Raw genomic sequence first — 14,291 nt, forward strand, 5'->3', positions numbered from 1 at the left:
TGTGCCGAGTCAGAGATGTGTAAGTGGGAAGAGATGTCCCTGAAGCAGAGGGGATATCCATAACCTGGCTGCCTTTGAAGCCAGCCAAGTGGAGGTTGGGCACTGAGCAGGCCCTGCTGGGGGTCTCTAGCAAAGGCAGCACTGGGTAGGGCCAGGGCCTGGAGTAGCTTGGAAGACTGGAGTACCTGAGGAGGACCCTGGAAGGGTGTGCTTGTGGATGCTGGGCCCATGCCCCCAGCCCAGGGGCTTCCTACCACCAGCCCAGATGCCTCCCCCCTAGGACCCTTGCCCACCCCCTTAGTGGGTCCACCACAATGGCGTGGGGCTCGTCAATCATGCCCGAGATGAGTGTCTTGCGATTCTCGCCCTTCATTTGTGCCACCTCAATCACGTCTCGGCCAGAGTCGGTCCAGTACACATTCCCGGCCACCCAGTCGATGGCGATGCCCCTTGGCATCTTCAGCCCTGAAATCTGAATAGGGGTCTCGGGCTCAGGAGCCACCACTTTTTTTTTCCTTCCCATGATCCCCACCTCTGGGTCTGCCATCCTGCTCCTGTGAAACATTGCCCCACATCAACCAGTCCTAGATTTTAAGGGGATGCCAGGCTTGGAGCTTTCACATGTTTTGCCAGTTAATCCTTACTAAAAAAAGACTACAAGATAGGTATTGTTATTATTATCACTGGTGCTGGGGATCAAATCCAGGGTCTCTTGTCTGCTCAACACACTCTACCACTGAGCCCCGCCCCGCCCCAGATAGGGATCATTAGCTCATTTTATTGTTGAAAATAGTGAGGCCAGAGAGTAAATGGGCCAAGACTGACACAGGTGGCAGTAATGATCAGGAATTAGCGTGGGCTCTGATGCTGAGGGTCAATCTGCCTTGCTGCCGTGGGCTGCGCATGACACAGACAACCCCTGATAATTCTGACTGCTCTGTCCATGCCTTAGAATGTAATCCTCACCACCCATTCCTTCTAATCTCATTCTTTGCCTCCTTCTATCCTTTTCAAATTCTTCTCTGAACTGTCTGCTCTACTAAATTCTTCCACCCAATCTGTATCAAGCTGGGCACTCACATTGAGGTGGGTGACACCCCGGTCAATCTGTCTTCGGTGTCGGTTGGAAGTGGTAGGAGGTGCAGCAGGTGGCAGGCTTCGATAGGAGATGGTGCCTGTGTGCCAGTTGGTCCAATAGACACGGCCGGCCTTGACATGGACATCCATGGCATCGATGCGGACACTCTCGTCACCTTGGAAGGCCTGCTCGTAAGCGGAATGGGGGTGCCCAGGGAACAGGCTGCGGATCTCATTGTCATCAGCAATGTACAGGACCTGGTACTCAGAGCCTGGAAGGGCAACAGGTTGGATGTCAGGTGGGGGTAAAATGCTGCAGAAGGAGGCCAGGGCTTGGGGTTGGGCTGTGAGGTGCTGGGTCTGGTGCTAGGAGAAGGGGGTCCCCAGTTCAGCCCCTATCACCCCAGCAATATCCTCACTCCTAATCGACCATCTGCTCCAGCCAGAAGAGGATGCTCATCCTCCCAGTGCTGGGACCTAGGGCTTCAGCCTAACCTGTGAACATCCCCTCTTCTCTGAGATGATCTATTGTGATCTGCTCTTCCAGAAGTCTGTTCCTGCCCCTCCAGCCTCAAAAACTTCTGCACCCTCATGGCCTCTAGATGGCATCATAGCACTCTGACTCATGCTGTCTGACAAGGGCTTGTGGGTGCTCATGCATGTGAGAGTTTATGTGCATGGCATAGAAGGGTGTGGGTGTACACAGGTGTAAGAGTGCATGGTTTTGTGTATCTACAAGCTCATGCGCATGTAGGGTATGTGTATGCATAGGAATGTGTGTAGGTGTTTGCATATAAGCACATGGAAGTGCAGGTGTGCATCAAAGCATATGGGGAATATATAGGGTGGGGCACATGTGACAGTGTAAGTGTGCCAGAGTGTGCTCTCATCCTGAGAGTGGTGAGAGAGGAAGCTTTCATGTGTGCTATATGGGAGTGTTCTCCTCAATGAACTTTAGAGTCAGAGGCTATGCTGTCTGCTTGTGCCACACTGTCCAGCATACTGCATCTTGCTTGGATCTGGGGGTCCATGCCTGGGCAAAGGTGTGTGGAGGGAAATGTTCCATTCCAGGCTAGCACTATTTTGTATCATGGTGGCACCTGGCCCCATCCATCCTTCTTGTCCTCTCCTGGCTCTGTACCTTCTGCTTTGCAAGTGTTGTGTGTCTTCATGAAGTTTCGGGCACAGCTGCAGAGGTGGCCGCCCTTGGTATTGTTGCAGAGTTGCGAGCAGGTGCCAAAGCGCAGGCACTCATTGATGTCTGAAGGTTACATACACAGAAGGGTCATGGGGAGTCCAACAGTTGGGGCTTCTCTCCCACAACCCTGATTTCCTACCCTGGCATCCGGGCTGGCCTGGCACAGTGTGGAAGCCTGAGCGGCAGGCACAGTAGGCGGCTTTCTCAGTACGCACGCAGCGTGCCTCATCCCCACAGATGCTGGCATTGGTGGCGCAGCTGGTCAGCTTGGGGTCTGTGGGAGACGGAGAGTGGATTCCTTCCCAGAGCCCCTCCTCCCAAGCCCAGCCCCACCATCCCATGGTCAGGTCTTACCTATGCTGCAGTCCTCCTCGTCAGAGCCATCTCCACAGTCATCGAACATATTGCAGCGCAGTGAGGAGGAGAGGCAGCGCTGGTTCTGGCACAAAAACTCCTTCTTGTCTTTGCAGTGGGGGGTCTGTGCCGTGGGAGGCTCTGGGAAGGACAGGGGCTTCAGGCCCTGGGTATTTTCCATACTGTCCCCTCCTCCCACAGGGACCCCGCAGATACCAGAGGGTCCAAACCCAGATGTCTGTTAAACTTGCAGGGGGAACCAGTTAATCATTAGATTCCCAGCCACCTCCTGCAGATGTAGGACATCAGAAGCCTCTTCTCCCCAGGAGCTTCTCTCAGGCTCCCAGCAGTGATCCTCCCCCACTGCAGCTCCCCCAGGACCCCCTCACTGGCCCCCTGCTCACCACAGTCCTCCTCATCAGTCCCATCCCCACAGTTGTCAGTGCCATCACACTGGCGCCCAATCCATAGGCAGACACGGTCGTTCTTGCAGCGGAAGGGCCGGTTGGGAGGGCACACGAACCGGGCTGCAGCAGCCAGGAGACAGCCAGAATCAGTCTTGGGGTCAGGGGTAGATGGCCGCCACAGGCCACCAGGGAACTTGTGAGCCTGGGAACCCCACTCTCCCCCTGAAGCCCATCCCTGCCCTGCCATGCCCCGAATCTCACCACACTCCTCAGGGTTCTCATCTGAGTTGTCCCCGCAGTCATCCTCGCCATCGCACTTCCAGGCCAGCGGCTTGCACAAGGTGTTGTTACACTGGAACTCGTCCAGAGGGCAGGTCCGCACTGGGAGCCAGAGGGAGCAAAAAGGGAGGAATGAGCCAGGGGCTGCAGGCTACCCGGGCAGGATCTTGCCCAGATCCCTCCTTCAACAGGTGGGGCTAGGCCCAGAGGGGTCACCAGAAAAGCAGTGGCACAACTGGACTAGATCCATATCTCCTAATTTTCTACCTGATGGGCAGAGGGGCAAAGGTGCCTCCTATGATATTTAAGGGAGAAGAGGCCATTTTGAAGAAGTGTCCAGAGGGGTTGGAGGGCACTCTTTCTGGTGGATGTGGCAGGGCAGGCAAGCCTAGGGTTTTTCTGTGACAGGCACAGAGGCACAACAGTGGGTAGAAGACAAAAGTTCAAGTCCCTGTCTTCAGCCTACCAGGGCAGAGCCAGGATGTCTGCCCTCAAAGATGAGGTCCCTGCCCCCCAACTTTCTCTCCTGGCAGATTTTACACCATTCCCTTCTTCTGTAGAGCCCAGGAAGATCTGCTAGGGGCAGGTTCTGGTTCATTGTCCCAGGGAAGGAAAGTGACCAGGACTTGGCTTCTCAAGGCAGCAGACTGTTAGGAACTTATGTTGGTGGCTGGGGTTATGGGGATACAACCCACAGACTTCTGGCTTTCAGCCTAACTGGCCCCAATTAGGTGCCATTGGGGAGAGAACCACCTGCACAAAAATGCACACAGGAGCCCTGAGTCTTGTTTAGTGTTTATCTTCAACACCTATGACGGTCAATAAATAATCACTGCATGAATAATGAATAGGGGGAAGAATGAGAGAACTTGGCCACACGCTGGGATGGGGATGGTGGGAGGGCCAGGGGAAGACAGGCTGGAGGGCTCACCACCAGTGCCACAGGCTTCCTCATCGCTGCCGTCCATGCAGTCAGCATCCGCGTCACAGCGCCAGCGCAGGGGGATACAATGACCACTCTTGCACTGGAACTGGTCCATGTCACAGCGGGGGGTACAATCTTTCTGTGGGCATGGGAGCCAGCAGCCTGGTCAGTTTGGCACCAATGGGGCCCTGCTCTGACTCTACTGAGGCCTCCTTCTTTCTGGTTCCCCACCCACCTCATCTGAGCCGTCCGCGCAGTCATGGTCCCCATCGCACTTCCAGCGCCCAGCGATGCAGCGGCCATTGGCACAGGAGAATTCACTCTCAGAGCAGGGCCGAGGGGCTGGGGAGGGACAGGGGAGAGATAGACCCCAGCAGGGTGGGCACAGGGACTCAGCCTTCGGCCATCTCCAAGCCCTTGGAAGTGAGATTCTGGAGCACAAACCCCATCCCTGTGTCCTTAAAGGCCACAGGTGACTGATGTAATGACCAAGATGCTCAACCAATCCTGGAAAGAGCCACTGACTGCCCTCAGGGGATAGTGCTTATCCAGTGGGGACAGACACATGGGAGAGAGCACTAGGTCCTTGGTCCTGCCCTCAGGGCAGGCTCTGTGTGGGGAGGGTAGAGAAGGGATAAGACCACTAAGACAAGCACTGAATCTGGGGAGGGGCCAATGAAGGATGATGGGCAGAGGCACATAGGGGATGGGTGGGCTCTGGGGCAGAGGCAGGACATGGTGGGAGCAGGGGCACATCAGAGACACCTACCTCTGCAACCCCAAGAGGACAGTGTGAAAATGGAGAGAAACATGAGATGAGGTGAAATGGCACAAACTCAAGTACACGACATGGAGTGGGGTGGGGTGAGGCGCGAGGGAACTCTGACCCCTGCCCTGGGAAGGGGCCCCTTGTTCTAGCCCAGACGGGTGGCAGTAGGGGCAGGGGAGCTGAGGAGGTGCAGAGGCCTGGGGAGGGGCGAGCAGTGGCCTGGGGGCAGCAGGGAGTGGCACATACTGCAGCTCTCCTCATCTGAATTGTCCCCACAGTCATTGTCATAGTCGCACTGCCAGCGGCCTGGCACGCAGCGGTTGTTCTTGCAGCGGAATTGGTATGGTTCACAGGTGCGCTCATCTAGGTAAAGTGAGATGGGGTGGACATTGGGACAGTCAGGGATGGAGTGGCAAGTAGATATTATGATCACAGGTGGGTGTGGTTTGAGGAAAGCTCAGCTCTGGGGAGCCCAGGCTGTGGTGTGACGTGGAGTTTATAAAGCGGTTAGGAGACAAGACACGAGTTTGTGTGTGTTGGGTGGAGGGGAGACAGCTGCTTTGGGGAGGACATGAACAGATTCCTTAGTGTGTGCAGAGGCGATTCTGCACACGTATGTGTTGATGAGGTGTGGTGGGAGCATGGAAGAAGGGATTAGGAGGTGGTGGGCATTGGCTGAGAATATTCTACAGCAGGCACAGGAAGCCTGGTGCGGGGCCATGCTGAGACATGGTCAGCACGCAGCCCAGATCTCTGACTGCCAGTGGGCACCATGCCACCCCTACCCTGCAGATTGCTTTCCTCTGGAGTGGGGGCTGGGCTCACCACACTCTTCCTTGGGCTCGTCTGAGCCATCCCCACAGTCATCTTCTCCGTCACACTTCCAGCGTGCTGGGATACAGCGGCCCGAGTCCTTGCAGCGGAACTCATCCACTCCACAGGTCATTTGGGCTGCAAGGGAGGGCAGAAAGAGGGTGAGGCCCTTCCAGAAGCATGTGGCAGGGTGGGAGTGGGCACAAGGGTGCACGTGTGGAGGTGGTGGCAGCAGCAGACGCTGTGGGGGATGGTGGGCTCCCCAGGAGTGCCAGGTCACTCACTGCAATTGGCAGGCTCGTCACTGCCATCCACACAGTCATTGTCCCTGTCGCAGACCCAGACACGGGGGATACAGCGCTTGGTGATGGAGCACTGGAACTGGTTGGGGGCACAGGTCACCTCAGCTGTGGAGTGAATGAGAGAATGAGGATCTTCCCCTTGTCGTGTGCTCCCCCCTCAAGGTCACTGTCCTCTCCCTCTTCCAAGCCTTGGCCTTGGTTTGGCCAGAAATATCTTGGGAGGAAGGAACAGTTTATTTCCAATTTTAATGCATTTTCTTTTCTGGATCTGTAATACCTCCAAGAAAGATGATTTTATGAGCAAACCAGGTTACATGGATGATTGATGTTGCTCCTCTAATAAAGTAACTGGAGCACCTCTAGAAGAAGCAGTGGGGGGCCTGGTGCGGTGACACACACCTGTAATCCCAGCAGCTCAGGAGGCTAAGGCAGGAGGATCTACAGTTCAAACCCAGCCTCATCAACTTAGCGAGGCTCTAAGCAAGTCAGTGAGACCATAAAATATAAAAGGGCTGGGGATGTGGCTCAGTGGTTAAGAGCCCTGGGTTCAATCCCTGGTACCAAAAAAAGTAGTAGAGAATCAACGTGCACCCTGTGTGTGGCTTGCTCCCCACCCTGGCCCCTATGGCCTCAGGCACTCACGGCAGTCCCTCTCGTCCTCGCCATCCCCACAGTTGTCCTGCCCATTGCAGCGGAAGATGCCAGGAATACAGCGGTTGGTGTTGGTGCACTTGAACTGACTGGGCAGGCAGACATGGATGTCTGTGGAGGCAGTAAGAGGAAAGGGTAACTAATGGCGGATCAAGGACTCAGGGGCAGGGAGGGGGCCCGGTTCCCTTAGTGGGCAGGAATGGGTCTGGGGCTTTGAGCAGCAGGAATCCAGCCTGGATAGAAAGCTGCCATTGGCCGGATATGCCTTGCTCTTAAAACCTTCAAATCCTGGGGAAGGAGGGTAGCTGGTGGCTGGGCAGCTACTTACCGCAATTGGCCTCATCACTATTGTCCTGGCAGTCGTTGTCACCATCACAGATGAAGGCAGGGTTTGTGCAGATTCCTGTCGAGCACTGGAACTGTCCTGGGCGGCACTTGAACTCAGCTGCCGGGGAGGTGAGGCTTGGCGTCAGAAGAGCAGGGGGTGGGCATGGTCAGGACCCTCCCTGAGCACTGCAGCCTCCACCTCTCTGATAGCCAGTGAGGCCCCTCTTGCCATCTGCACCCTGGGCACTCACGACAGTCTGGAGGCTCATCTGAGTGGTCCCCACAGTCGTCCTCAGTGTCACACTTCCACCAGAAGGGGATGCACTTGTCGTTCTTGCACACAAACTGGAGGGCAGGTGAGGGCAAGAGGGGTTGGTGGGGTCTGGGGAACTCAGAAGTTTTTCTTTTGAGAGGCTAAGATGCTTCGAAGAAGGGGCAGGGTCAGGGTGTTTGGGACGAGGTAGAGCTGGATGAGAGGGTGAGATGGGATGAGTGAGGAAGGCTGGGCAAGGGGGTGTCTGTTAGGGGGAAGGTATGTGGAGGTCAGGGCTTGGGGGATTTGTGAGGGAGGGTCATGGTTAGGGTGTGGAGGTGTCTGTGTGTGGTGACAAGTATAAAAGTATTGCTGTTGGGAGACAAGAGGTGGGTAAGAAATGTGGGGGTGTTAGCATGGGAAAACCAGGTGTATGAGGATATTAGAGCAGGTGTTTGGGTCCAAGGAGGATTGGGGGCACTGGCATGAGGGGTCAAGGCAATGAGGGTCCAGAGGAAAGCCTCACCTGGCTTGCAGTGCAGTTGGACACACAGGTGCGTCCATCACCACCCAGGTAGAAGTTGGTGGGGCAGGCACATTTGTGCCCACCCCCAGGGGACAGCAGGCACAGGTTGCTACAGCCACCATTGTTGACCTTGCAGGGGTGATTGGGTACTGCCAGAGAAAAGGTGGTTAATGGGAAGCTGACAGCCTGACTTATGACTCCCCAAGTCATTGGCCTCTGGCACATTGAGGGAAGAATTCTCTGTGAAGTTTCTGATCTTCCAAAGGCTACCTGGGTGGAGATAAGGTGGACCTCCATCCTGCCTCTTTCAGGAAGGAGCTGGAGCCTGAGGCAGTAGAGAATCCTCTCAAGGTCCCAAGATGAGGCCGGGTCTCAAGCTCACATCCTGAAACATCTTTGCCATCCCTTACTGTCCCTCCCTGTTTCCTGGGCCCCATTTTGGTGCCCTGCACCCAGACCCACCCCTCTCTGGATTCCCTGACTGGCCCAGGGCCTAATTGCCACAGGACTCCATGGTTGGACTTGGGCTGGGCTGAAGCTCTCATGAACCCAACCACATTCTATTTAAGCCCTCTGGAACTTCCCAGTACCTAGCAAGGAGTCCTCAGTCAATGCTGGAGTGGGGATGAGCAGAAACTTCCATTAGCCTCAGCACCCTGCCTCTTCTGGGTTCCCATACCACCCTCGGGCCCTCTGCCCAGCTCATCCTTTGCTGCTCCTGCCCCTTGCTCACTTACCATCTGGCTGGCGCAGGGCATGGAAGACATGCAAGTCCATGGGACGGTGCAAAGTGCTGATTAGGAGTGTCTTGTTGGTGCCTGTGGTCTTGTGAGCTCGGTTGATGGACTTTGTCTCCCAGTCAGTCCAGTAGACATAGTCCTCAAACAAGGTCAGTGCGAAGATGTGTGGGATGTCTTGGCTTAGCACTGTGGGGTGCAGCAAACAAGCACGGCAGCAGTCAGCTCCAAGTGTAGACACTCTGCTTTGCCTACTTGATCTCCTCAGCCCCAACCTAACCATGTGAGGTGGGCATGAGCCCCACCCAGTTCCAGATGGGTCTATGGCTTCTCAAGGTTTCATAACTAATGAGTGGCAGACTGTCTTTAGAAATTCCTGTTCTACATAGTATATGGCTCCTCTTAGGAAGTCAGGAGTGTTTCCCAGCTCCAGGCTTCCAATCCCCACCTCTCTTAGGGCTGCTATCCTGAGCTACAGCTGGGAAAGGCCTCTCTTTCTCCTTACCAAGAAGCTGAATTGTGGCCTCATACCTGGGCCAGTCCTGGGGAGTGCCCTGGGTACTCTGAACCCCTACTTGGTAGGTGGTGTCCTTATACCATACCCTCTGTTTATTTATTTATTTATTTATTTTGGTACTGGGGATTGAACCCAGGGATGCTAAACTTCTGAGTCACATCCCCAGCCCTTTTTATTTTTTATTTTGAGACAGGGTCTCACTAAATTATTTAGGGCCTTGCTAAGTTACCGAGGCTGGCTTTGAACTTGTGATCTTCCTGTCTCAGCCTCCTGAGCCGCTGAGACAATAGGTGTGCATCACTGTGCTAGGCTACCTCTGGCTTTTATGCCCACTTTTGGTGTAAGGGCTGTCAGGCATAGGGGGACTTTCTAACTACTAGGGAGCCCTGCAAAGGGCAGCAAGGGGAAGGGCAAACCTGATCCCCTGTCACTTCAGACTTATATCCCCTTAGGCCTGCTATGTTGGGCAGTCTCAGTGGCACACTGACCGACATGGCGATTGGAGCCATCCAGGCTGGCAAATTCAATATAGTCCTCGCGGGCATCAGCCCAGTAGATACGCTCGGTGACATAGTCCAGTGTCAGGCCATTGGGCCACGTGATCTTGGTGTCCACAATGACGCTGCGGCCAGACCCATCCATGCCAATCCGGCCAATCAGTGAGTGGTCACCCCAGTCTGTCCAGTATAGGTACCTGGCAGGTTGATAGGCAGTGAGCACCAAGAGGTCCAGTGCATGGTCCCACCAGGAGCCTGAAGGGAGACTGGGCCTGGATACCTGAGGTATCACTTTTTAGGGGCTTCCCCAACCCTCCTGCTCACATACCCATTTTGCACATCCACCACCAGAGCCCTGGGCTCACGGAGACCAGAGCTGACCAGCACTGTCCGATACGCCCCGTTGAGCTTGGACACTTCGATGGTATCCCGGCCTTTGTCACACCAGTACAGGTTGCCACCTACCCAGTCCACAGCCAGCCCATCTGGGTTGCTGAGGCCTGTCCTGTGCAGCACCTGCAGGCAGGGACAAGGCAGGAAGAGCCCTGGGTGACCTGAGTAGGACCCTCAGCTTCTCATTCCTATAAAATGGGGTAGGGCTCCCTCTCCTGGCCTTGTTGGGAGGATCATGGATGTAAAATGCCCATCCTGGGCCTGACACTAAGTGGATATCAGCAAGGGCTCCAGGAGAGTGTCTAGATGAGCAAGACCACACCCAAGCCCCACAGTGCCTGGAGCACAGCTATAAGGGAGGTCAGGCACAGGGAGAACTGCAAAGGACAGCAAGGGCAAGAGGAATCTTCTAGCCCTCATGCTCTGGGCTTGAAGAAGGGAGAAGTTATGATAACAGAATCATGAAGTCTCTCATTGCAGAGATGAGAGGGAAATAATTCTGGGAGGTAGGAGGGGAAAAGAGGAAATGACTTTAAAACAGGGAGTCTTCTGAGGAGGAGGACTAAGATCACATCTTTGGGGTTCCCAGCATATCAGCTGAGGGAAAACTGCCCCTGGCCTCACCTGCACGTTGCTCCCATTAAGGTGCATCCTTCGGATCATGCTGCCCTGGGTTGTCACATCTGTCCAGTAAATCATCTGCTCTCGGTAGTCAAAATCCAAGGCAACAGCGTTGTTCAGACCCTGGATTTGGGGAGTAGGGAAAGTGGAAGAAGTCAATTATGGCATCAGGGGCACATTGGCATTGGGGGAGGGAAGGCCTGCAGTTAGGAGAAGTCTAGATAGAGAGGCAATAGTGGAGATGACCATGTGGCCAAGTGGGAAGTGTTGGTGGGGAGGCTGTACTGGACAGGGGTGAGGAGAGCCTGTGTTTTGGTACCTGCTTAAGCAGTGTGTAATTGGAGCCATCCAGGTTGAGCTTGCGCAGGTAGTACCGGTTGGCGAAGATGAGAAATGGCTCCTCTTCTGGAGGCAGAGGATCTTGGCTCAGCTACTGGCTAGAGCATGTTCTAGCAGCCCTGGTCCCCCAGCCTGTCTTAAGCTCTGCTGTCCCAGCTCTCCCTCCTCATTTCCCAACTGCCTGGGCCACCTCACATCCTCCAAGCACCCATCTCACCAGTCACAGCTTTGCAGCTATGGGGGTCACCTCCACGTGGGGCATAGCCCTCTACACACAGACACTTGTAGCTGCCATGGGTGTTGATACAGCGCTGGCTACAGGGAAAGGTGGTACTGCACTCATCCACATCAGCACACGTCCGGCCATCATCCTTCAGCCGGAAGCCTGGGCGACAGCGGCACTGTGGGCACAGGGAGACTCAGGCTCAGGATGTGGCAGAGGTCTGGGCCTCCCTCTAAGGAGACCCACAGTCAGAAGTCCTCTTGACTTGCCCTTGCCACAGGGAGGCAGACAGCACACAAGTACTGACCCACCCTGCCAGAGGTTGTGCCCTGGATGTCTCTCTATCAAGACTGATGCCTGGGCCTCCCCCAGGGTGTCTGGTGAGCAGCACTGGACAGAGTTGTGCATGATTCCCTGAAGTGCTTTCTTCACTTGGCTGTCCTCCTGTCTTGGCAGCCGCTCCTCCTCAGTCCCCTCTGCTGGTTCCTCTCACCTCCCTCCCCTCAGTGTCATTTGGCACAGGCTCAGGCCTTGGACCTCCACTTTGCCATCGACACTTCCTTGGGGATCTGATGAGGCTCATGGATTTAAATAGCATCTGTAGGCTGACAGCACTCCCTCCAGGCTGGCTTCTCCCTTGAACTCCCTGGACTGTGTTATCTGTTGCCTATTTGACATCCTCTCTCTTCTCTCATAGCTCTTATCTTATCTGTCAGCAAATCCTGCTCACTGCACCTTCCAGGTAGATGGAGAACCACCCAAGCAGAGGCTTCTGTCTGTTCATTGCTGCATCCCCAGAGCCTGGGACACTGGCTGGCAGAGTGGGTATTCAATAAACACTCAATGGACGATGAATGAGTAGATGAGGAGGTGGAGCAAGCAGCTGTGGTGAGGTCTGGGGGTGTGGAAGCCCCAGCTGGGGGCTGGGCATACCTTGAAGCCAATCTTGAGGTCCTCACAGTCCTGGCTGCAGCCACTGAGCTTGCGGCTGAGACACTCGTTGACGTGGCAACCACGTTCGTCTGAGCCATCGCCACAGTCGTCCTGGCCATTGCAGAGCAGTGATTCAGCCACACAGCGCCCACTGCTGCACAGGAACTGTGATGAGGCATTGCACTTGTGCTCTGTGGTGGGTAGAGGTTGCGGTGAGTCACAGGCATCCAGGGAAAGGGGGAGAGAGAGGGGTGCCCACACTGGGCCCACCTGGGCTGGTGCAGTGTGGATTCTTGGGGGCTTCATCGCTCTGGTCGTGACAGTCATTCTCGCCATCACACTCCCACTGGCGGGAGCTCAGACAGCGACCATTGGCGCAGCGGAACTCATTGGGGCCACAGGTTGGGTACTCTGGGGAGGAAGGTGGGGGACAATGAAGCTGGTTCACTGGGTACAGTCCAAGCACAGCCCAGAGTAGTGCCCAGCCTCTACCTCAACCCCAGGGCTTACCACACTCAGGGGACTCATCAGAGCCATCTGCACAGTCACGGTCGTGGTCACACACAAAGTGCTTGGGGATGCACTGGCGGTTCTGACACATGAACTCACGGTCGTCACAGGTGCTGTTGTATACTGCAGACAGAGGCAGAGGGCCCCTCAGTCCTGCCCCACCAACTGATGGCTGTCCCCCACCCCTGACTCTCCTGTGGTTTGAGTAGTAGAATGGGCAGAGTGCTGGGCAGGAAGTCTGGACCCCTGAGCTATAGCTATGGCTCTGCCACTGACCGACTGCAGGACTCTTGCTCAACCACTTTCTCTCTTGTACCTCAGTTTTCCCCATTTGCAAAGTAAAACCATGGCCATTGGTTGCCCACCCACACCTCATGACTCCTGTCACTCACAGCAGCCAGCTGCAATGCTCTCATCTGCACCGTCGGCACAGTCCTTGTCACCATCACAGAGCCAGCGCTCAGGGACGCACACATGGGTGCCAGGGCAGGAGAAAGAGGAGGGACCGCACGTCTTGCCTTCTGTGGGGGCAGGGAGCCACTGAGGGACTGAGGGGCAGGCAGCTGCAGGGCCATGCCCCACAGCTGTGTGGGGCCCCTCTGCAGGGTGTGTGTGGGGGTGGGGCACATCCCTCCCAACCTGACCCCAGCTACTGCTCACCACAGTGAGCTGCCTCGTCTGAGCCATCCCCGCAGTCATCGCTGCCATCACAGAGCCACTGTTTGGAGATGCAGCGATGGTTCTGGCACTCAAACTGGGCCTCTGAGCAGAACTTGTCTGGGATTGGAAGAGAATGTAGTTAGATGGCTGGAGGGGAGGGGAGGATGGTGCTCAGTTGGGCAGATGCCATGGGAAGGACAGAAGAGATGCCCACAGCAGCCCTGTGTGTGGGGCTCAACATGAGACGGAGAGATGGTCCATTTCTGAGCCTGAGGGTCAGGTGCTGGGGGGTATGGCAGAAGGCCCTGGGTGCTCTTCTCCAAGGAGGACTAAGAGGTGGGGCATGGGCACAGCCTTGGTGTAGGTTGAAACCCCAGCCCGCAGATGCTTTGGCTCCTACTTTGTGAGCAGGGTACTATGGTCACTCACTGCAGTGGGTCTCGTCCTCGCCATGTTCACAGTCATCTTCCTTGTCACATGTCCAGCTCATAGGGATGCAGCGTCCACTGGGGCAGGCAAAATAATTGAGGGGGCATCTGGGGCGCTTTACACCTGCAGAGCGAGGGAGGTGTGAAGACACTGCTAGCCACAGGGGCTGCCATCTACCACCCAGCTGCCACTGGCTGACCTGGGCAGTCACGCTCGTCGCTGTAGTCCCCACAGTCATTGGCGCCATCGCACACCCAGCTGGGCGCGTAGCACAGGGAGGTCCGCTCACAGGGTTGGAAGAGCACACCCTTCACACCCAGGCGGAAGTAGCTGCTGCAGTCGGTGGCACCTGATGGAGAGTGATGAAGGGTCCTCCTAAAACACCTTCCTGGCTGCTGGCCCCCCAGCGCCTTCATGTATTTCAGAAAGCTGGAATGCTGTCCACGTTGACAACTCACCGCCCCGCTCCCTGAATCCCAGGGAGTCCAGGAGCAGGAAGGGCAGAGGAACGCCAAGAGGACATGGGGCAGGGGAGACCAATGGGCTGAGGC

General features: G+C 55.8%; 1 protein-coding gene across 1 annotated transcript in view; it reads right to left on the reverse strand.

Annotated features, from left to right (window-relative positions):
- Lrp1 (LDL receptor related protein 1) overlaps positions 1-14,291 on the reverse strand; it is a 79,655-nt gene that overhangs the window by 4,358 nt on the left and 61,006 nt on the right. The window contains exons 49-77 of the mRNA XM_005335662.4: positions 13,940-14,089; positions 13,741-13,863; positions 13,312-13,428; positions 13,044-13,172; positions 12,652-12,774; positions 12,412-12,552; positions 12,142-12,332; positions 11,203-11,386; positions 10,966-11,051; positions 10,650-10,769; positions 9,961-10,148; positions 9,624-9,829; positions 8,619-8,807; positions 7,882-8,030; positions 7,354-7,447; positions 7,104-7,220; positions 6,767-6,886; positions 6,107-6,229; positions 5,835-5,960; positions 5,256-5,372; positions 4,476-4,582; positions 4,247-4,379; positions 3,298-3,417; positions 3,034-3,156; positions 2,630-2,770; positions 2,415-2,549; positions 2,219-2,338; positions 1,081-1,349; positions 294-472 (exon numbers count right to left, since the gene is read on the reverse strand). Coding sequence (XP_005335719.1) covers positions 294-472; positions 1,081-1,349; positions 2,219-2,338; positions 2,415-2,549; positions 2,630-2,770; positions 3,034-3,156; positions 3,298-3,417; positions 4,247-4,379; positions 4,476-4,582; positions 5,256-5,372; positions 5,835-5,960; positions 6,107-6,229; positions 6,767-6,886; positions 7,104-7,220; positions 7,354-7,447; positions 7,882-8,030; positions 8,619-8,807; positions 9,624-9,829; positions 9,961-10,148; positions 10,650-10,769; positions 10,966-11,051; positions 11,203-11,386; positions 12,142-12,332; positions 12,412-12,552; positions 12,652-12,774; positions 13,044-13,172; positions 13,312-13,428; positions 13,741-13,863; positions 13,940-14,089 — 4,120 coding nt within the window. The remainder of the gene's footprint in view (positions 1-293; positions 473-1,080; positions 1,350-2,218; positions 2,339-2,414; positions 2,550-2,629; positions 2,771-3,033; positions 3,157-3,297; positions 3,418-4,246; positions 4,380-4,475; positions 4,583-5,255; positions 5,373-5,834; positions 5,961-6,106; positions 6,230-6,766; positions 6,887-7,103; positions 7,221-7,353; positions 7,448-7,881; positions 8,031-8,618; positions 8,808-9,623; positions 9,830-9,960; positions 10,149-10,649; positions 10,770-10,965; positions 11,052-11,202; positions 11,387-12,141; positions 12,333-12,411; positions 12,553-12,651; positions 12,775-13,043; positions 13,173-13,311; positions 13,429-13,740; positions 13,864-13,939; positions 14,090-14,291) is intronic.

The sequence above is a fragment of the Ictidomys tridecemlineatus genome, chromosome 6 (assembly GCF_052094955.1).
Source record: "Ictidomys tridecemlineatus isolate mIctTri1 chromosome 6, mIctTri1.hap1, whole genome shotgun sequence".
Classification (NCBI taxonomy): Eukaryota; Metazoa; Chordata; class Mammalia; order Rodentia; family Sciuridae; genus Ictidomys; species Ictidomys tridecemlineatus.